Raw genomic sequence first — 23,909 nt, 5'->3', positions numbered from 1 at the left:
AATTAGACCAATTTCTGACATGGCAACTGAATGGGTTCTATCATCTGTTTTTTTGATGGATGGGAACATTCCTGAACTTCTCCAGTCCATTTCACCCAGGAGAAATGAGCTTTGAATACTTATTTTATATTAAAGTCCACAAAAGGTGATTAAGCAAAGATCATGATTGTCCATTAAAATGCACAAATGTTCTATTAAAGAAGAGAAGCCCCAAATGAGAGCTTTATGGGCATGCATATTCATGAAATGCTGCCCAATTCTAGATTTTCCCACATGCAGTTATTACATTCACCTTCACTCCCCTGTTTTATAGCACCTAATGCAGTGTTTCCTCTATTCAGGTTCAATGTATTTCTTCAGAATGAATGGAGGGATTTGCAGAATCAGCAGTTCATCCTTCAACTCAAACCAAAGTTTTTAACAGAGATATTTTATTTTTGTTAAAGAATTGGTAATTTTCCTGTGGTTTTATGTTAGATATCATCCTCTTCATTGGATATTTTCCTGATTTTTATAATGCCTGGTTCAATGTCAAATATTTTGAAGTGCCAGTGAATAATAAATATGAAAACTTATATACACACTTTAAAAATGTATGATTACATTAAATCAAGTGTCCTTAATCTTTAATACATTTTAATGTGAATAGTCAGACATTATTTCCTAAATAGAAATCTTTGAATACCCCAAATTTAATGAATTGTTAAAAGAAATGCTAAGGCATATACAGGCAGAATGTTAATATGCTGGGGTACATTCATTTTTAAAAAATCAATCCTAGAAATTAGTGGTATGTAGCACACTGACTGATATTGTCATATAATTCAACTAGTGCAACTATCTAATGATATACAGATAACAACCAATTACCAACTTAACATTAAAAGCATTAGCCAATCAGTAGAAAAATTTTTATTAAACAATTGCTTTATTTAATATTTTTCCTGAATTGAAAGCTTTAGCATGATGTGGCATTAATTAGAGTGAACTCAGCCTGTGAGTTTGATCTTAATTATAACTTTAATTTGAAGATGTGGTAATACTTAAAGTTGTATCTTAATTTCTTTTTATTCCTAAGTAGCTAGTTATTCAGTCAATCAACACATGTTAATTAAGCACCAGTGGTGTGTAGCAATGCTATAGGTACTTGGGAGAAAACAAATTACTGGTAACTATAAAATGTGGATTCTGATCTCAACAACCATATCATCTAATTCAAGTAAATGGCCATCACTCATAAAACAAGCAAATATATTAAGGTTCCCAGAATAGAGGTGGTTGAGTGATACACATAAAAAATGTTGAAAAGATCCCTGGCCAGTGTGGCTTAGTTAGTTGGAGTGTCATCCTACAATATATACTGAAAGTTGGCGGGTTCAATTCTCCATCATGTCACATATCCAGGTTGCTGGTTCTATCCTCCATGGTGCTATCCCCTGTTTTGGGGCTCATGTGGGAAGCAACTGATTAATGTTTCTCTCATAAATGTTTCTCTCTTCCTCTTCTCCCTTCCTCTCTCTGAAATATTTTTTTTTAAATAATGAACAGAGTCAGAGAAAAATTATATGAAAGTTAGAAAAAAATATATAACCCTTCCTTCTATTATCCTTCCTTCCTTCCTTCCTTCCTTCCTTCCTTCCTTCCTTCCTTCCTTCCTTCCTTTCTTTCTTTCTTTCTTTCTTTCTTTCTTTCTTTCTTTCTTTCTTTCTTTCTTTCTTTATCACCTAAGGACCTGAGAATAAAAGGATTAATGAATAATAGTTATTTCCCTCATAGAGCCCTCTGTCTGTCAGACAGCAAAAATGCATTAAGCAGAGGAAGGGTAGCACGGATAGTTCTTGGAAGTGGTGGGATCTGAAAAAGTTAGTATTTGGGTTGAAGGAAGAGAAGGAGGAAGGTATTCAAAGCATAAAAAGCATCATGTGTCCAGGTAGAAATATACATTATTCGAAGGTTTCCTTCATGTCTCCAATGATCAGCACTAATAGGCATGCAGTAGGTGCCCAGAAAATATATGTTAAGCTATTTAATAGGATGTTGCTAGGAGAGCAAGATGCCTGACCTGGTAAAGTTTTCAGAGTAGCAAGAAATAAGGAGAATTTTCTAGGTTGACTCAACTAGAGAGGTGACTCTAGGCTGAGAGAAGAATGAAGATTAGCTGCAGTGCTTAGCCTGCTTTTGACCGAAGACTAATGACTTGAACATGGTAATCAATTAAGATAAATGTGGCACTCATGTGTAGACCTGTTTGTGTGATAGCTGATATATAGGTCTGGGTCCAAACCACGGGAATGTAGAGAGATCAATACTGGAGAAACTGGCTGCTTATCTGAATCCACTGTGCAAATAAGGGCTGAATTTTGGGATAAGACCAGCAGTGTGGTTATTGGAAAGGAAGGTCAGGGATTTTTACATAAGTAAATAAGTGAAGTTAAGCAGGAGGATCAATAGGAAGCAAACACTGGGAAATCTCACTTAATTCTGATGGATGTCAAATGTATGCCAATTTTTAGTGGACACGGTGTGTGTGTGTGTGTGTGTGTGTGTGTGTGTGTGTGTGTGTGTGTATTACATAGCTTGAGGCATATATGTTGCAGTTTGTGCCATGGAGTATTTTAAGTACATCTCCTTTCATCTAGCAGTTTCTGTAAACTTTGGATCAGAGAAAATAACTATCAAGGTATTAAAATAAGACAGGTTTGCTATGTTGAGCAGGGCCAATATAGTGCAAATTGCATTCAATCAAGGATACACCAAAGCTTCTTTTTAAAGATGAAGATTGGCCCTGCTAATCCATATGCCTGTTCTAATCAATGTCCTCAGAAATTGGTAATGACAAGTGGGAAATTGTGCACAGAGATATAGATATGCCAGGGCTAATTTGGACTCCCCATGCCAGCTCTGGTTTAGTTTTCACATTTTTGCTGATAAAAAAAATTAGATATAGAAAAGATGATCAGTTAAGGAATGCTGAACTTCTCCTTCCTCTCCCTCCTCCTTCTCTCTCTGCCTTTCTTCCAGACCCTGTGCAATAATTTATTGAGGACACAGGTCCCAAATAAATTATAATCTGGTATTAGAGACAGAAGTGCATACCTAATAAATAACCTTAATATACTATTTAGATGCCATAAAAGAGAAGGAAGCATGACCAGCAAAGTTCAGAGTTCTCTCACTATGAGCTAGATAGGATATTCTCCCCAAAGGGAAAAGAATAGAATGAGTGTATCTTTAATGGATTATCTGATTATGCATGAACTGTGCATAAGAAACTGCTCAATTTCTCACCCCCAACAAACACTCTCCCAGCTTATGTGTCCTCTAAGCATTTAATGACTTAAATGTTTTTTCTACTATTTGCCATATAACCGTTTACTACGTATATGGTTGTTGGTCTTGATTGATAAACTTGCTTGATTCTGTTCCTTATGTCAATAAAGATCTCTCTAATGGCTGCAAAGGCTACTTTTTATATCAATTGAATCCTATCATGTGAGATATAAGTAAAGGAAGTAGAGTAGCTATAGGTATAGACTGTAAAATTATCCTTTTAAATCATCTTCTGTTCACGCTTTTCAGAGATGTGATTAAGATAAATGGACCCATCCCTTGTATTACTTTGCATAAACATCTGTAATTTTTTCAACAATAAATGTAGTTTTTTTTAAAAAGAAGAAAGGCAGCTTGCAGCCCTGGACAGGTGGCTCAACTGGTTGGAACATCATCCCATACATCAAAAGATTGTGTGTTTGATTCCTAGTCGGAGCACATACCTAGTTTGCAGGTTCGTTCCTAGGTGGGGCACATATGATGTTTCTCATTCCCTTCCTCTCTCTCTAAAATCAAAAAGCATATTCTCAGGTAAAGAATAAAAAAAAGGAAGGAAGGAAGGAAGGAAGGAAGGAAGGAAGGAAGGAAGGAAGGAAGGAAGGAAGGAAGGAAGGAAAGAAAGAAGGGAGGAAAGAAGGAAGAAAAGCAGCATTCAATATTGCTTGCTTTTTAATAAAAATTCAGTTTCTCCCAACATGAGTAACAAGAAGAGAGCTGACCCCTACCCAGCTAGTTTGGCTAAGTGTATAGAGTGTCAGCCTGCAGACTAAAGAGTCCCTAGTTCAATTCTAGTCAAGGGCATTTACCTCGATTATAGACTCCTGCCTGGCCCAGGGCTCCTGTAGGAAGCAACCAATGATGTGTTTCTCTCACATTGATATTTCTCTCTATCTTTCCCTCTCTCTTCCACTCTTTCTAAAAATCAGTGGAAAAATAACCTTGGGTGAGGATTAAAAAAAAATAGAAGAGAGCTGAAAATGTATCTCACTTACAAAGCCAATCTGGAAAATGAGCAACCCTCTCCCCCCTTTTCCTTCAATAGCAGAGTTCATTCCCATTAGCTAGAGACCATACTTTAGGAACTTCCATTTCCTGGAGAAGACAAATTCATAGAAACATAAAGGACAATGATGGCAGTTAGGGGCTGAAAGAGGAAAGAAAGAGTTCATGTTTAAAGGGTACAGAGTTTCAATTTTGGAAGGCCCAAAAGTTCTGGAGATGGATGGTGGTGATAGTCACACAATATACTTAATGCCACTGAGCTGTACACTTAAACATTGTAAAAATGGTAAACTTTTGTGTATGTATTATAAAAATATAAAGAGAAAAACAGGAATTTCTAATGTAAGTGGTGGGCATTCTTTAAAAATATTGCTATGATCTGGGGGAGATAATAGATCAACCGAAGGACTTGTATAAATGCATATAAGTACAACCAATGGACACAAAACTCTGGGGAGGGAGGGTATGTATGGGGGGGCAATGTTAAAATATGTACACAGATAGTAATTTAGTAAAAAATGTAAAAATTAATTAATTAATTAATTAATTAAAATAAATTTTAAAAAAATAAAAATATTGCTATGTCTTTGCTTTCTTACTAAGTATTGATAGGAAAATTATAAGAAAATGATATTATATCCAATTTAAAATTTCATAGTTTGAGCTCAATTGTGGATTAATGTTGTATGGTAATTTATCATTGTTTTATGACAGAGAAAGATAATCAACTATAGAAAAAAATTTATAACACTTAAATTTTGCTTTATTAAGAGAAAATATATTTCTTGCGTATCCATGGTCTGGCCAAATTAATGGGGGTATTAGAGCTAGTCAGTCTGCATTGTCATGATGGTTTCTCTACTTGCTTCTCTAAAATGATGAATCAAGATGTTGCCTTATCTTTTTTTTGCAATAAAAAATGTGTATTGATACTCATGCTCTTTTCAGGATAGGGTGTGGGCCAACGTGGGGAAGAGCCTGAACTGCATTATTGCTATGGTGGACAAACTGATTGAAAGTGATGGTGGTAGTGAAGACAGCGGTGACAGCAGAGATGGAGAACAGGACCTTTCTGTCGTGGACTCCATTAAAACTCATCCAAGGGGTAAGGAATCTTTTCTCTCCAATAATTGACTGAGTAAACAAAATGAGAAAGTCATGATAAAATGAGACAGAAAGAGAAGAGTCAATAGTGCCTTTGATGAAAGTGCTGATAGCACGCTTTTCCACCGCTCTGGCTTGGATGATGGAAGGCTACTTATCAAATTGCATCTCAGTTGTGTTTTCAGAACTGCTTGCAATGCTCATTTTTTTTTTGCTACATAACAACCTTGTCAAAGAAGAACAGTGTTTTCCTTTAAAGAATCTGACATAGTTTAATCTACTTTTATGCATTCCTACAAAATTTTATTAGGAAGAAAAACAAGCATCTGATCCTAAAACTCTTAGAGGCCTCAAGAGATATCAGGACACAATATCTAATAATGGTTCCTGAAAAGAATGCAATATGATAGATAAAATGCTTTATTCCCTCATTCTGAGGGATATTATTTTGTGAATAATTTCAGAAAGATATAAGAATGTCTGATTCCATATAAGAATAATATGTTTGTAAATTATTCCAAAGACATATCAGAAAGTATAGATTTTTATGGATACATGTACACACCTATACACACACACACACACACACACACACACACACACATATATATATATATATATATATATATATATATATATATATATATATATATATATATACCTGTGGGTATGTAATGTGTGTGTCTATAGATAGATAGGTATATAATTAAATAATTTGAAAACTATGGCTTATTAGTAGGTTGACTAGCAAATATAATAATCAAAATTTCAACTATAGTTATGTTTCTATAAATGGATTTTATTTAAATCTTTTAGATAAGTTGACTAATTTGACAACAAAAAACAAGACAAACATCTGTGGGGGTTTTATGGTAATAAGACCTGCTGTGAGAGTTGCCCCAGCCCTTTTGCTAGATGTGTTAAGTGTTTGGAGAGAATAAACAGTGTTGCCCTGCACTCTTCTGCAATCTGCTTTTCCTCTCACTTGAAGAAAATGAGCTATAAGAAAATATAGATGCTTATACTTTACATTTGTTTTTCCAACTTGTTTTCATGATTTTTCTTAATCCCATTTTCATCAGGGGTTTAATTATGTGAAGCATCAATCTTTCAAAAAAAATTATTGTAGATGGTCCTCATCTTCTATGTACATTGACATAGGTAGATAGTTTACACTAATGTTATGTTTAGACCTCCTTGGTTTAACTGTCAATGGGAATTTTCTTTATTAATAATGTTAGTTTCATTAGCTGATGAATCTAATCCAGATTCATAACTTTACATGAATCAGAATGAAAGCTTGTCATAATTTATATGATAAAAATCATATATTTCTATTTTCTTTAATTGAACATTTCTTGACTATTAACTATGAGCCAGACACTGCTGTAGAAAAAGAGGTAAGGAAGCATAATCCATTTTAGGGACTTGTTCTGCCCCTTGATGGGTTTTCAAGGCATAAAGTTCATTTATCAAATAGCCCTAAATTTATACCCAGCCCATCCCTGGGTTAGAAAAGTCATTTAATTTATTTTTCTTACAATTAATTGATATAGAGTCAGTGAATGATCTTAATGATCTATACTTTATTGGAATGTATTATATGGTGCATTCTGATGGGCATTTGTTACATCATTTATTAGTGATTTGTTTCCTCATGTGTAGGTTTTGTTTTGTTGTTTTTTTCTTTATATATTAAGTTCAACAAACATTTTATTCAATTTCTGGAATTTGTCTTCTGTTAATTTATGTTTTATTTGAGATACATTTTGAAATCTCATAGGGTAAGTCACCCTTTGACAGCCAGTTTTTCTTTCTTCGTCACCAGCCTTTATTTTTACATTTTAGCTATAATTTGTGTTGGTTTTGCTAGTGTATATCTAACATGGTCATGGTATTCCGAATTGTTGCTCCCTTTATCCATATTTTAGGTCCTCTCTAAACTGCAATTTTCTTTTCAAGTATTAGATATTCCTTTTACAGGTATTTAATAGTGTTTTAAATCTGTGGTTTTGAAGGGAAGTGTTTTCATGTGTTTTAGGTCCAGGATTTTACCATATGTCTTACTTCTTACCTTTTTTCCCTGAGGATTAACGCCAATAATTCTGAAAGAAGTAAAAGCTTCTCTCTTATTCTCAACACAAATAATAGAGTAACTGGTCCCAACATTCATGCTCATATGTATTTACATGTTTTCTTTATTAACAAAATGGTCCTTTTATTTTTTATACACTTAAACATGCTTATAAGCATCTACTGTATGTATAATACCACATGACTTCAATTTCATAATAAAGACTCAGGATAAAATCAGAAAATATCAGAATGTTAGGCTATGGTGTGCCCTTAAATATTCTATAATTATCTCTGCTAGTGTAGCTTTGTGGTTGAATATTGACCTATGAACCAGCAGGTCACAGTTCTATCCCAGAGAGGGCACATGCCCAGTTTGTGGGCTCGGTCCTCAGTAGCGGGGTATAGGAAGCAGCTGATCAATGTGTCTCTCTCATCACTGTTGTTTCTATCTCTACCCATTTCCCTTCCTCTCATAAATCAATAAAATATATTTTAAAAGATTCTATAATTAAACCTTCTAAATTATGCTAAGAAGCTTACCTACAGTGTCTTTGCCAATTCTCACCTAACCTGTGATACACATCTTCACTGATAGAAAACCTTTTTTTTTTTTTGAGTGGCAGATTCCAGATGTTGATTGAAATGTGTTTCCTTTCACATTATCCACTGGCCCAGATCTAATCCTCTGCACCACACAGGACAAATTTATTTCCCTTTTTCCACATTATCATGTAACGTATCATAAAGCATTCATCATGTCCATTTTGGTGTCATTTTTCAAAGCAGTAGCATGAAACACAGAGTGACACAGGAGCACCACCTTCTTCCTTTTGGATACAATTCTATTAATTATATCTTAACTCACATTAGCTAGTTTTATCTCCACATTTTACTATGAAGTCCATTGATATCCACAATTCTTGCTAAATTTGACCTACCTTTCCAGCTTCTCCAGATTCAAGTAATATTTAAGCACCCTGTGTGTTAGAAATTGTGAAATAGTAGGGGCACAAGGAGATTAAGACACAGTCTATCTCAATTCTACTGAAAAGATTGATCTCTAAACCCATGACTGCAGCATAATACACTTTTCAGTACACTCTAATAAATACCTATTTCTTTCATCCATCACATCTACTGTCCTACCTAGGTTTATTTTATTCACATTTTATAAATATTTTCTGTCCATTCACAGAAGTAATGGATAAAAATGATGAGAAAACAGAGATAAAAACAGCTCTTTGTGGAACATCACTAGAAAAACTGTATGCATTGAAATATACTGATTAATCACTGCTTTTTGGGAATGTGTGTTTAACCATTTGTGTATGCATTCATCTTATTGCATGTCATATATATATATATATATATATATATATATATATATATATATATATTTGTCTTCAAAATAATATCAAGAAATCCCCGTGGAAAGACCATACAATATGTCATTGAATACTTTTTCCTAATGTACCCAGCTATAAGCCCTGACAACATATGATTTGGCAAATTATTTTTTAATTCAAGAATAGCTGGGGTACAAAATTATATTACTTTCAGGTGTATGACATAGTGATTCCACATTTATATAATTTATGATGTGCTCACCAGACTAAGTCTAATAGTCATCTGTCACCACACAGTTATTACAATACTAGGGGCCCAGTGCATGAAATTCGTGCACAGGTAGGGTCCCTAGGCCTGACTGGTAATCAGGACTGATTGGGGCCTTCCTTCCCCAGGTGCCAGTGGCTGGCTAGGACTTCCTTCATTCCACGCTGCTCCCTGGTGATCAGCACATGTCATAGCGAGTGATTAAACTTCCTGTCTCTGGTCCAACTCTGAGGGGACACTTTGCATATTAGCCTCATATATAAATTACAATATTATTAACTATATTTCCAGTACTGTACACTATAGCTCCATGATTTATTTGAATTTAGCACATTTTCTTGATATTATTAAGTGAATATCTTTAACATGTGTGAATATATATGCATGCCAGCATGAAAATATTTATATTCCAGAACCTATCCCCAAATTAGCAATTATTTCATACATATAACAAATCTGTTTTATTTTGTAAAGTGCAAAGATTCAAGCACAGAGTATCATTTTCATCAAAGGGCTTAAATATTAATATTTTTTTAGTTCCATTAATTTCTACATATGAACATTTAGAATTTCATGAGAAATAAACATGAATCAACCAGATCCTTTAGAACTCATGGTTCAGCAGGTAAAAGAACTTCTAAAATACATTTACTTTAAAAAACCTTAGTGAAAAAAAAATAAGCAAAAGTGACCATGGATATCTTTATTATAAACTTAGAATTCCAATAATAATTTATATGATGACTTTTTAAATGTCTGCTGTTATCATAAAAATAATGTTTCCCTTAAAATTGTACAATGAACTATGATGTAGCAAAAAACACTTGACTCAGAGCCAAGATACCTGGCGAGTCCACAATTTACTTATTTGGCTACATGACCTTTGGCAGATCACGTAAATTCTCTGGACCTCCCTTTGTTGGTAAAATAAATGTCATCTGCAATATTTTAAAACTGCTTCTAGTTCTAAAGTTTTATGATAATAAAGATGCCACATTATTTAAACTGACTTTTTTCTTTCATTTCGGGCATTTAACATATTTTAATTGAACACCTACTGTGAGTCAGGCACTATTCCAGACACTGGGGATACAACAATGAACAAGACAGATAAAACACCTGCCCTCCTAAAGTGTATCTCCTTGCAGCAGGGAGATATTAAAAATAATAATATAAGAAATAAGGACATTACATAATATGTTAATGATGACAAATGTTGTGGGGAAAAATATAGAGTGAAGTAAGAGGGCTTAGACTATTGTTGGAGGGCAGGGGTTGAGGTTTAGTGGGCTAGTCAATGTTAGCTTCATTGAGAAGTTCCTTGTTGAGCAAAGACACAAGGGATAAGGAAGTGAGCCATGTGTATATGGAGGGAAGGCTATATTGGGTATAGAAGACAGTTAGTACACAAGTCCTGAGGCAGATATTTGCCTACCATGATCATGAAATAACAAGGAAGCCTGTTTGATTTTAATAAAGTGAAGGAGAGGAGAAGATGAATTCAAAGAGATAACTTTGGGGAAAGATCATGTAGATCCTTTGTATTGATGTTGTCTTTTCTCTGAGAAAAAAGAGAAGCTATTGGAGAGTTTTGAGCAGAGAATTAACCTTATTTGATATAATTTTAACACCTAAGCTGTTATGTTGATATTGGACTATAGATGGAAAGGTATAACCAAGTATAGACCAGTTAGAGAGCAAATGTAATAATTATCTATAGAGGTTATCATGGTGGCTCAGACTAAGAAGATGGCAGTAGAGGTGATGAAAAGTATTTGGATCCTGTACATATTTTGAAAGTAATGCCAACAGAATTTTCTGATGATTTGAATGGGAGAATGAAGAGGAATGGAGGACTCAAGAATAATTTAACAATTTTTGGTGTTAGCAAAACTGGAGGAGTAGGGTGGCCATGTATTCATATGAAAGCTAACATTTTTGAGGTTTCTTTAAAGAAGTTGCCTGGCCCTAGCTGGTTTGGCTCAGTGGATAGAGTGTCGGTCTGTGGACTGAAGGGTCCAGGGTTCGATTCTGGTCAAGGGCACATGCCTGGGTTGTGGGCTCGATCCCCAGTAGGGGGCATGCAGGAGGCAGTTGATCAAATGATTCTCTCTCAACATTGATGTTTCTATCTCTCCCTCTCCATTCCTCTCTGAAATCAACAAAAATATATTATAAAAATTAAAATATCGCCTGTATTGTGTAATTCTTTCAACACTTATAGGAGTAATGTACACATTTAATGGGCAAAGAAGTAGAATTGAAGTCACTGGTGTCCTGTTATGCCCACTGTAGTGGTAGAGTCCTGAGGGTACAGCTTTTATTAAGACTGAAAGGCAAAATACGCCTAATGCATGTGACTGGGTGACTCTTCCAGATCCAACATAACCCTTCCCCCCCACCTACCCCCATTTCACTGTGGTGCTATACCAAATACAGAGCTTGTTTAATTAATGGATTTAGTTCCTGGAAACTGCCTTAGCAGAATTTACTTAAAGCTTTCAACTTTGTGCTTCGAAATGAGAAATTTAGCCAGGATATCAGTTGATGCATTTCCTTTGCTATTTTTCTAAGAGTAAGACCGGAAAGTTTTATGACACTGTTTTCTCAGGCTGGCAAGGCTTAAACAAACAAGGCTTCTTTGACATGAGGAAAGGTTGCCTTTGTTCTTATAGCAGTCTGTCTCCCGTTGAATAGTACACTCATACTTTTATACATCAGGAAGTGCCCAGATCAGTCATTTGCCTTGGGTCATAGTTCAGTAGACACAATGAGGAATACATTTTAGATACATGTATGTCCTTTGTGTACTACCCTTGGTACCTTAAGACTGCCCTGAGGTAGAGGTAAAGGAAGGCACACCATAACTCCAGGGCTACAATAAAGCTTGTCTCCCTACATTAGACCCATTATTTGCAGATTTGGTCTTGCTTTTCAGCTTTTGGCTCTTCTGCTCATATATTCTCTGCACCTTCCTCCTTCTCTCCCACCCCTACTTACCGCATCCCCTATCCCTGCTATGGCAACTGCCCACCTAGCTTTCCATTGTTGTTTCCTGTTTGTTTGTTTTCTTTTCTCAGAGCTTGAGACTCAACATTTACTTTCATTTTATTCATCCTTTTCCAAGTTCTTGAATCATTTCAGCCCCTTCCTACTGCCCTGCTCTCCCCCTTATGGCCCTTCCATTCAGTTTATGGCACTTGTTAATGGCATTTGGCATCATCAAACCAGGCGCCCCTCCGGACTCTGTTCCTACAAAGCCTCACACTCAGGTGCTCACTACCTGCAGGCCATCAGCTTCCTGAACTCTCTTCTTCGAGAACATTCTTAAAGTGTTCAGCAAAAGACACAAGGAAAACATATAATCTTCTCACCAGAGATGTACTCTCTTCTCTCTTCACTCTTCTCAATGTGTTTTGCCACTGTCCCATCTTTTATAGCACTAACCAAACTTGCTGATATTGTAGGTATTATTTTATACCTCTTACTTTCCATTCTAACCTCATTGAGGGCAGAGGCCATGAGTTATAAGTATTACAAATTAGTGTATTTTTCATGGTGGCAGTAAAAAAGGGGGAGAAAAAGTGGCATAAGGAAGATGGGTTAACATTTGTTGACAAATGATATATGCAGATTGATTTTCAATTATCCTGGACCAAAGCCAGGAGGTGGTTGATGAAGATGGGCAAGGGGTAGGGAGACTTAGAGGGAGATATTCTGAGTGACCAGGGCATTAAGCCTCAGCAGATGCTTTCCTTCCCCTGTTCTCTGGGTTAACCTCATTTCTGGGCTCCATAACCCTGGGATATGTCTGGATACTGGGGGCCTTGTATGAGCCATGCTATATTATACTCTTACCAAAGGTGGCCATGCTATATTATACTCTTACTCAGAAGTTTAGCTCTAAGGTATGGGGAGAGGAAGCCTTAGCATTAATTGACCCCTCTAGTTATGAGATTCATGTTGTAAATTCATACCTGGAAGACGGGGCCTTCTATGAGAGGGGTGCCCACCAGCATTGTTCCATGTAGCCTGAGTTTGGGGATGATAGAAAAGTCCTGTTGGCTGTGGGTTTGGTCTCTTCTCACAACTTTGGACATTTTATCACCTTCCTTAAGGGCCATTCTAATCGCCAGGCGTCACAGTTCATCATCTCCTTAACTCCGGCAAAACCTCAACGCTGGACTCATTTCTGATCTCTTTTCATAAAGATTAACGGGCATGCAATATTTAGCTTCTCTCTTTTTTTTTTTCCTATGTCTGAAAAGTTGTGATAACAAAAACAACAGAGGCTACAGGCTTGTTTGAAGTTAATTATTTTAAATGAGCAAAGAAGACCAAGCACCTTAGAAAGAAAATGGCTCAGGAATTGGAAGGAAAGCATTATGCCCTGCTCCAGTTGGTTGGTATTTGGCTCTTTTAATTTTTCTCCTGAGTGCCATAAGTGCCGTTGAGCTCAGAGGATAGAGCATCCTGTGCGGAAAATAGATGGTGTGTGGAGGAGGTGAGGGGCTCCTGCAGTTGTTCTCTGAATCCCTCAGTAAGCTCCACTTGGCTACATTATAGAAAGAGTCAAAGGCTGGAAAACAAGCTCCACTTGGCCAGCTTCCAGCACTCTTCACAAAGCTCAAGGAAAAGCTCAGCGAAGCCACACACTTTTTGTTTTCCTGAGCAAAGACTCTGCCTGTTGCTGTCAGGGTTAAGGAGTTCCAGCGAGTTGTTATACAGACATAAAAATGTGCTTTGTTTTTTCTTCCCTCTATCACTGAAAAGAGCCCAGTGATAGAATCAGAAGGATGGGCACGTAGATGCCAGGTGGATCAATCAGCTCCTGGAGAGGTGTTGGTGCAGTGACAAAATTGTGGGGCGTGTGTGTGTGTGTGTGTGTGTGTGTGTGTGTGTGTGTGCGCGCGCGCGCGCGCGCGCGCGCCCGCCTCAGAAGCGTGGACTTGTGCATTTCAGGATTTCCTACTTTGACTAAATAGGGCCGAAGGTACACCATCTCCATCCCTATGAAGACATGGCTTTATCATGAGGACAATGTAAACACTATGTCAGTTGTGATGTATGGAGAGACAGGTAGGTAAGGCGGAAATGACAACAGTGTCAGGACTATCAACAGCTGCAGTGTTTCTCTTTCCCCCCAAAAAAATCATTTTCAGGAGAGAAGTAAAGCATTGGCTGTTTCTTTGTGAGGGTGATTTGGCTGCTCATTGGAGCAAAAAGGCCATTTATGACCTGACCGGGGCCTTTCTTTGGCCTGACATACCACATTGTGTTTATTTCAGAACTGGAGAGTCACACTGAGTGGAGAGCAACAGGAAACAAACCCGGAGTCATTGCAATTTGCATTTGCCAGTGCAGGTTTTCTTTAGCTGCTGAACTTTGTTTCTCTTCTAGGGAAAAAAACACACCTATTTTTAGCTCTCATATGCTTCTCCAAAAGAAACTGACTACTAACCTTAAGACATTCTACCTTACTGAAAAACTTATAAAATTTTCTCATTCGTAATTAATGTTTTCCTAAACTGTCATTTTCTTTAAATTTTCCTAAAATATAATTATAATAAATGGGGATACTGGAATACTGTGTACCAGACAAGTATTTATTATAGCAATGCTCTTCGGTTTAGAATAACAGCATATTTCTCTTTCCAGGTTTCACTTTTATTCTAGTGGGACTAGAAATCAGACTTTTTTTTTTTTTTTTACTATCTGATTGCAATATATGATTAAGAATCAACTGATCAGCCGAAACCGGTTTGGCTCAGTGGTAGAGCTTCGGCCTGCGGACTTAAAGGTCCCGGGTTCAATTCCGGTCAAGGGCATGTACCTTGGTTGTGGGTACATCCCCAGTAGGGGGTGTGCAGGAGGCAGCTGGTCGATGTTTCTCTCTCATCGACGTTTCTAGCTCTCTATCTCTCTCCTTTACTCTCTGTAAAAAATCAATAAAATATTTTTTTAAAAAAAGAATCAACTGATCAAATAAATGTGAGAATAGATTTAGAAATTAATTTAAAAATTATCCTGAGGCTAATGGAGAAATCTGTGATGATAACTCTTCTAAATACCTTCAAAAAGAAAACCCAACAGCCATGTTTCACTTGAGCTGTCACTTTGTATCTAACAAGGGGGGAAGGTAGAAGAAGTAAATTTTAGATGATCTCACTAGAAAGAGAAATCTGCTCAAATGCCATGACCACGTTTGTGACCACTTGACACAGGATAGCATGACTCAAGGTGCCTTTACAATATACATAGTTCTGCTTGGGAACCACATATGTGTATAAAGACATTTAAATCAGTTGCTTGAATGGAGTGACAAAGTGGTCCTGCTTCAGCCTGAGGAAGCAGCGCCACCTACTGCTTGAGCTTTAGTTTATGGTTGAGCATTCTTTTTAGAAAACTGATCTTTACAGACCTAAGCACAAAGTATTGGTCTGTTGTTGTCTTTTAAGATTTACATTGGAGTGAGTTTATTGAAATATTTGTTTTGTGTGTGTGTGTGTGTGTGTGTGTGTGTGTGTGTGTGCATGTTTTAGTCTATACATTCATATTGAGAATAATTATTAAATAAAAGAATGGGAGAGAAAAGAATATAAATATGAAAAAAATGGGAATATAAACTATTCCTTTTTGGTGTCTTTTATTCTGAAACTAAGTGATGTTGTCCATTTGCTTTTTTATGTGTAGTCATCACATAGGAATCAATAGATAACCAAGCTTGTTTAAATTGAACCATTTTTCATGTTTATCCTAGTTTGCCCAAAAGTGAGCCTTTTATTAAATGATTACGGATTTATTAGGCTTTCATTGCGTTCCCCTTTATCTAGTGTTTTTATTCAGAGCACAACAATTAATTGTACAATATTTTAAATAACTCTCAATGTTCCTAATATATTTTTGTCATAGCATCACATAAACATTTACAAGAGCATATCTTTTTATTAAGTTGAGGTCACTAATTACACTTCCAACCATTTTGGTTTATTTCATTTAGTGTATTACACCACATCATCAATAAGTGACAGTAGATGGGACAAATTGATTATTATTGTTTTCTCATTTCCTATAACTCTCCCAAGGTCTTAACTGCTATTGACCACTGACATTAATTAAGGTGAAACTTACACTTCCATGCTGAGAAATCCATATCATTTCAGATCCTGATTCATAATTAATTTTTCAACATACACTCATTTCTTTAAATCATATCTATAGTAATATATATATATATTATTGATTTCAGAAAAGAAGGGAAAGAGATAGAGAGATAGAAACATCAGTGATGAGAGAGAATCATTGATTGGCTGCCTCCTGAACATCCCTTACTGGGTGGTAGGGCTTGACCCCACAACCTGGGCATGTGTCCTTGGCCTATGTCAAACCTGGGATCCTTTAGTCCCCAGGTCAATGCTCTATCCACTGAACCAAACCAGCTAGTGCAATTTATTTATATTTTAATAGAATATCACACAGCCCAGAATTTGTAACTTTTGACATTTGTTAGGGCTTTGATTTTCTAACACATTGAAAATCATAACTATGTCACATGCCAAAGTCATAATTTTATAATTGAAACACAATCAAAATCTAGACATATGAAAAGTACAGCGGGTTCCAATTTTGTGTCTTGGTTTGAAAAGCAATCTGCTCAAATTCCAAAAACTGTCAAAAACGTGATTTTCTCATGCTTGTCATTATCTTAAAAGGGTTTTCTTATATATATTTTTAACATTAAATGAAAACTAATTGAATACCTGTTATATGTTAAACACCAAACTAAGTTCTGGAGACTTAGTAATTAAAAAATCAATCCCTTGTCCTCAGTGAGCTCCTTTTCTTGCTGAGAAATAGTGCATAGATAGTTCTAGAACAGTGACAAAAAGTTGCTATGGGCAGGAAAAGAAGTGGAACTCAACTCAAACTTTGGTAAATGGATTGTGTTACTTATGCTAGTTAGGGGGAAATCCTATAAGAGACAAATACTGAATTGAGCCTACAGGTAAGATGAAGTGTTTGTCAGGAAGGGAAGTAGAGGAAAGGTGTTTCAAGTAGAGACAAGATTTGCAGAGCCACTGAGATGCAAGAGGACAAGTTTTAGGAAACGTGTTGTTCAGTTCACTAAGACTGTTCATCTGGTGTTCAGAGGAGATATTTCAATTGGAGATCTTCAAATCTAAGCTTTGTGAATCTTTAATAATATATATAACTTGACTGAGGAAAACAACCAATTGGTTCTATCTTGCAAAACCTTCCGTCACTTATCCCACTGTGTTTACACCCTTTTATCCCCTCCCAGAGGACTGGTATGAACAGTTGTACCCCCTCATCCTTACCTTGAAGGACAGCATGGGGGAAGTGGTGAACCGAGCCAAGCAATCCCTGACCTTCGTGCTCCTTCAGGAACTTGCCTACAGCTTGCCCCAGTGTCTGATGCTGACTCTGAGAAGGGACATCGTCTTCAGCCAAGCAGTAGGTGCCCCTTGTGTTGTTAGCTGCTATCATTGGTGAAGAGAAGGGTCTCTCCTGGACAGTTTTATTTTTAAAGGGATTCTTTCCTGGTAGTTTTGGTACCCAGTTTTTCTTATTCATAACTAGAGGCCTAGTGCATGAATCCAGTGGGATTCCTCGGCCTGGCCTGTGCCCTCTTGCAATCTAGGATGCCTGGTGGGATGTCGAAGAGCTGGTTTCAACCTGATCCCTGCAGGCCAGGCCAAGGGACCCAACCAGTGTGAGAATCCATGCACCGGGCCTCTTATATGCATATAAGATCTTTGGTTAATCTCTTCCTGTCCTCCCCCTCCCTCTTCTCTCTGAGATTCATCAGTCTGTTCTGTGTTTCCATGCCTCTACATTGAGCCCCTTGGTGCTCATTGTGCATCATAGCTACCAGCTGGTCAGCCAGTCACCTGGGCTTTTATATAGAGTGATATGAACCAAAAAGTACATAGAAACAGTTTATAACACCTTAGTGTTTATTTCTGCAGAGGTGGCCAAGTCTCTGAAAGGTAGATGTAGAAATTTCAGAGCAGAGAGTCTGTGAAGGAAAGGGTCACCCATGCTGTCATCATATCGTTCCTTGGGGACTCTGTAGGGCACAATGGAAGGAAAGTTGCCTTGCACTGCAGGTGGCTAACTAGGACTGGCAAAGGGGCCTATTTGCAACCCACTATTTATACAGCTCCTTCATGGATTCCGGGATGGGGCCTCATTGTAGTCTCTTCTTTTGTATGTAGAGTAAATTGGCCAGCAGGAAGGCTTGAACAGAAGGTTTGACAGGAGCACCTCCTTTGCCTACACCCAACCAGATTCCATGACACCAAGGCCAGCCTCCATCACAGTGGCTGTGCGAGGGGCCTTCCTTTTCCCCTCCTGCCTCCACCCCATGAGTTTTATAAACAGCCACAGGGAGGGAAAGAGACAGAAGGCCTCTCTTTCTAAACATTTAAGGCCAATGGAATATTTTAACCAAACTGCCCTTGTCATGGATGCTCCAGTGATAAATGGAGCTATGTGCTCTGACTGATACACATTTCCTCATTGAGTATTTTCAATGATTTTATGAAATGAGTAGTCTTCTATTCTGTATGTGCAAAAAGTATTTTTTAAAATAATAATATCTGTACATTTTAAATAACTTTTATTTAAGTGGTAGAGACAGGATTTGTAGTCATGTCAACCTGACTCAGAGCCCATGCTCTTCCCTCTTTCACAAAGCTGCCTGCCCCAAGCCTTACTTGATCAAAGACTGCCAACTGGTTTCAACATAGATATATAAATAGAGTTTTGTTATACGTACTTGAACTTTTTAAATTAAATCTCTGATGCCTCAGAAGTCCTCAATACTTTTAAATTAAAGTTTGCTGACCCCCATCAATTTCTTCAATTATTATTATTATTTTTTTTTAGCTTGCTGGATTGGTCTGTGGTTTTATCATCAAATTACACACAAGTCTGCATGACCCTGGCTTCCTACAGCAGCTTCACACGGTGGGATTGATAGTACAATATGAAGGACTGCTAAGTACATACAGTGAGTATGGATGGTCGGTACATGTGAAAGTCATACTCCTACTCATAGGATATTTGGTCCTTGGATTCCTCAGTTAAACATGAAAATGAAAGTTAAACTTTATTGCATCAAGCATTCCAGAATTAATGTAACTTTTCATTCTTTGCATTCACTTTGTCACTGTACTCCCTTCCATTATGTTATGAAAATAGAATTATAAATTATTTCATAGTGGAGACCTAAGCAGCCATTTGGCTTTTTAATAGAAAAGGCTCTTTGCCAACATAGTTTAAAGAACTGGGTTTTTAAAGTCTAACCCTCTAATACCTAGAACTGAACTGTTCAATTTGAGCACTTGAAATGTACCTGGTTCAAATCAATATGTACAAGACATGCATACCAGATTTAACAACTAATTAAAAAAAAGAGTTTTACATTAATAACTAATTATTTTATGTTGATTATATTGATTTATCAATGGAATTATAGTTTAGAGATATTGAGTTAAAATAAAATATATTATTAAAATGAATTCAACCTTTTAATTTTAATCTTTTAGAATTGACTACTGAGCCCTAGCTGGGCAGCTCAGTTGGTTAGAGCATCCTCCTAATACACCAAGGTTGTGGTTTGATCCCCGGTCAGAGCACATACAAGAATTAACCAATGAATGCATAAATAAGTGGAACCAAAAAAATGATGTTTTTCCTCAGTCTCCCTTTCTTTTCCTCTCTCTCTGAAATTAATAAATAGAAAGTTAATAAATTTTTTCTTTCAGAAAATGGAAAATTATATATGTGGCTCACATTCTATTTCTGTCGGGCAATGCTAATTAAAATGGCACCGGTGCTTTATTACCTCCTTCTTAGGCTTTATTTGCCAGTGTATTGAGATATAAAACTAGCATGAGCCTAGGTAGGATCTTCAATTCAGCCATCTCCATTATATCTAGAAATCAAGTATCAGTCCTGCCAGTGGAAAGAATCTGCAGGACACTTTGTTTCATAGAACAGTCAAAACATCTCTGTTGCCTCCCAGCAAATGAGTGCTTTCTTTCTTCCCTCAAAGGGCCCATGAACTGCTGGAGTCCGTTGGCATGGCTCTTATTTCACTGATGAAAACCTTCAGCCTCTGAGGAAAAGCATTGAGAATGGATTCTCTGCACTCAGAAACTCCTTTACTAAAATACTAGAACAAATCCCAGCAGTGAGGTAGACTACCCAGGGACACTTTCTTCAAATAGTATGCTTGTGCCCAGCTGGTGTGGCTTAGTGGTTGAGCATCAACCAATGAACCGGGAGGTCATGGTTCCATTCCTAGGCAGGGCTCAAGCCTGAGTTATGGGTTCGGTCCCTAGTAGGGGGCATGCAGGAGACAGCCAATCAATGATTCCCTCTCATCAGTGATGTTTCTGTTTCTCTCTTCCTCTCCCCTCCTCTTTGAATCAATAAAAATATATCTTTAAAAAAATAGTACACTTGTAACCAGGCTCTTTTCTTCAATTTAGGTGATGAAATCGGAATGCTGGAGGACATGGCTGTTGGCATTTCAGATTTGAAGAAAGTTGCATTTAAAATAATTGAAGCCAATTCCAATGATGTCTTGCCAGTTATAACGGGGAGACGGTAAGTGGTGCCCATTTTCCCAAGACCAAGCTTTGTTAGATATTTGAATTGGCTCTTGACGAAGGAGCCAAGAAGTAAGGCTTGCTCTGGAAATTGTTTTTTCTCCTCTTCTTGTTGGTGAGAAATAAATGTAGGTGACATGGCAGGGGAAGATCTTTAAAAACTCCTAGAAGTCTCCTGACTGTAAATTGTACCATAGTGAGGTGAGTATGGCATTGCTTCTTCGTGAAATATGAAGACTTCAAAATACCAGCTTGCACGAAGAGAAGATTTTCCTCTTTATTGCTATCCAGTGTACAGCTCTGGATATTTTTACTTTTGCTAGAATCATTTGGTTAATAGCGTCATAATTCTTGAGATGACTTCATATTAAATTCTGTTAGAGGCAGCAACATTTTAGAAAAGATGTATTTCTATATCAGGGTCATATGCCACCATTTTTCTTAATTATTTTTGAGAATTCACCCCCAGGCTGAGATTTCTGAGAATGGTTTTAAATGAATAGCTTCGAAGGTCAGCATATGATAGGCAGAATATCGGAAATAATTAAGAAAATGATGCTGTGTAGTATAGATCTCCAAACAGAAAAATTATATCCTATGGTAAATCATTTCAATAAGAAGTCCTCCAAGTTTTAACCATTCTGCTGTTAGCACTTTCCAATGTTTCCTGAGGGTATTTGAAATTTGAAAACATCTTCTGAGCACAGTGAATAAATATGAGGGCACTATATATAGAGTCCTGCTCATGCTAGAGAGAGAGCAAGAGGAGACTAAATAAGTACAAACTGATCATGTTTTCTTGACTTTAGTAAACGTATGATAATTTTGTGTGATGGATGATGAGATGGTTGAATGAAAGGTGGCTACTTTTATACATAAAGAAATAGCACATTCTCATAAAACTAAATATTTTATGTGCCAACTAATGCTTAATTTACCATTCATTGGAAGAAAGAGGAGTTAAATTGCTCATGCGCATACCTGAAAAATAGTACCACTCTATAATATTATAAAGATTACTATCAAAAGGGAGAAACAGATATTTCTATGAGGGAAAATTTGTATGAGGGAAGCTTACCAAGCCATCTTATATAGACAGAGAACAGGATGCTGTTTCTGAGGGGGTTCTTTAGGCTGTATCTAAATTCAGAAGTCTACATACAGTTGTGGACTTCTAGAGTGGCTAATTGCACAGCTTGGCAGATCCTCTCTTCAGAAAGCAACATTACAAAAGGACAGAATTGTCCAAGACTGTCCTCTTAGGACTAAGGGAGTAATGCACACAGAGATGTAGAAGCATTCATTCATGGAAAACTCGTGAGCATTGGGATAAGACAGTTGGAGTCTGTGGCCTTTTTGCCAAGGTTGCTCCCGGCAACCCTAGCTCTGTTTGCACAACATTACCCATGAGGAAGATAGCCCATGAAAACCAGCACTTTCATTACCAGAGGAGGGGGCTGACAGTTTGGATTGGAAAACAGAAAGAAAGTACACTTCTGAAAAGTTGTCAGAAACAGTGGTGATTTAGATAATTTTATTCACAATAGCATCAAAAATGAATAATTACATGGGACTAAATTGAACCAAGTAGTCCAAGAACTATATGCAGAACACACAAAACACAGCTTAGAGAAATTAATAAGATTCAGTAAGTAGAAAGACAGTCCATGTTCACAAATTAGAATTCTCTATCTTGTTTAGATGGCAATTCCCCACAAATTGAAATCTTGGTTGTAATATTTTGCAGAAATTGGCAGTCTAATTCTAAACTTTACATGAAAATACAAAGAACCCATAGAACCAAAAACAATTTTATAAAAGAAGAACAAACTTGGAGGACTTACACTTTCTGTTTTCAAAACTAACTATAAAGCTACAATAATCAAGACCATATACTACTGGCATAAGTATATACATATAGATCAGTGGAACAGAATGTAGAGTCCAGAAATAATTATCTTTAGGGTCAGTCAATTTCAACAAAGGTGCCAAAACAAATCAATGGAGGATCTTTTCCAAAAACGTTGCTGCGACAATTGGCTAGCCACATGCATAGGAGAAACTACAGAGATTTCAGAGATTCTTTGATTGTCCTGCGTTTGCTTCTCAAAAAACATGTGTTACAATCCCAGCAGTCTATATAGTCCTGGAATCACATGGATTTTCCTAAATTCTGGGTAAAACTCTATACAGTAGGTCCTCGGGTTATATCGGAGATAACATGATTTTCTCTAAGTCGGAACCCACCTACATAAGCACCTACGTCACTCACATGGAGCACATGCACAGCAGTAATGAAGTGACACAGTAAAAAAAATAAAATAAAAGAAAGAAAGATAACATTCCTGACCTTTACTTGTGGTAAATTAATAAAAACCATACAGCACATATGCACATACATTGAAATGATGGAGCTTTTTTTTTTTAAATAAATAAATAGGATATGGCAAAATAACCACGAAACGACGTGCATCGAGTCCAATGTAACCTAAGGACTGCCTTTATTTCTATATTCAGTTCACACTGCATCACAAGATGTCAGTTTCAAAATATACAAGTAGATATTCATGGTGACCATATTTTATAATCCTAATTTAAATTTTCAACACTAAACACTATGGCTATTTTTTTTTAATGTTTATTGTTAAAAGCATTACATATGTCCGCTTCTTTTCCCCATTGATCCCTTCTAGCCCACCCCACCCCCTGCCCCAGGCCTTCATCACACTATTGTCAGTATCCACGGGTGATACATATATATTGTACATACAAGTTCTTTGGTTGATCTCTTCCCACCCACCCTCTGAGGTGGACAGTCTGTTAGGAATATTTTTAATGAAACTTTCCAGTATCCAAAAATATGTACCTGTGATATGCCAATGTTGCAAAATGATAAGGAACTCCAGTGGTTGGCCTTAAATAATGAAACTATTACATTTGCATCAGGCCATCACAAATAAGGAGGTTCATCAATAATAATATCAGGTCATAATTGTTCAAAAGGTTATAAATTATTTGGCTTCTTGGATTCACTATGTTAAGAAATGTACCACGAATTACTTTGTTGTTCTTGGTATTTGTTGGGTTTTAAAAATAACTAAATCAATAAAACAAATATTGAGGTTCTTATGCACATACCAC

At 36.8% G+C, this 23,909-nt stretch overlaps 1 protein-coding gene across 9 annotated transcripts in view; it reads left to right on the top strand.

Annotated features, from left to right (window-relative positions):
- Positions 1-23,909, top strand: part of INPP4B (inositol polyphosphate-4-phosphatase type II B) — a 561,675-nt gene that overhangs the window by 479,057 nt on the left and 58,709 nt on the right. For all 9 annotated transcript variants that reach the window (XM_084884243.1, XM_084884241.1, XM_084884245.1 and 6 more), the window contains 4 exons: positions 5,281-5,437; positions 17,429-17,601; positions 19,039-19,162; positions 20,649-20,766. In XM_084884243.1, coding sequence (XP_084740369.1) covers positions 5,281-5,437; positions 17,429-17,601; positions 19,039-19,162; positions 20,649-20,766 — 572 coding nt within the window. The remainder of the gene's footprint in view (positions 1-5,280; positions 5,438-17,428; positions 17,602-19,038; positions 19,163-20,648; positions 20,767-23,909) is intronic.

The sequence above is a fragment of the Pipistrellus hanaki genome (genome assembly GCF_964339955.1).
Source record: "Pipistrellus hanaki genome assembly, chromosome: 5".
In the NCBI taxonomy this organism is placed as follows: Eukaryota; Metazoa; Chordata; class Mammalia; order Chiroptera; family Vespertilionidae; genus Pipistrellus; species Pipistrellus hanaki.
The sequence above is the reverse complement of the archived record's forward strand: the minus strand, read 5'-3'. Positions and strand labels throughout refer to the sequence as shown.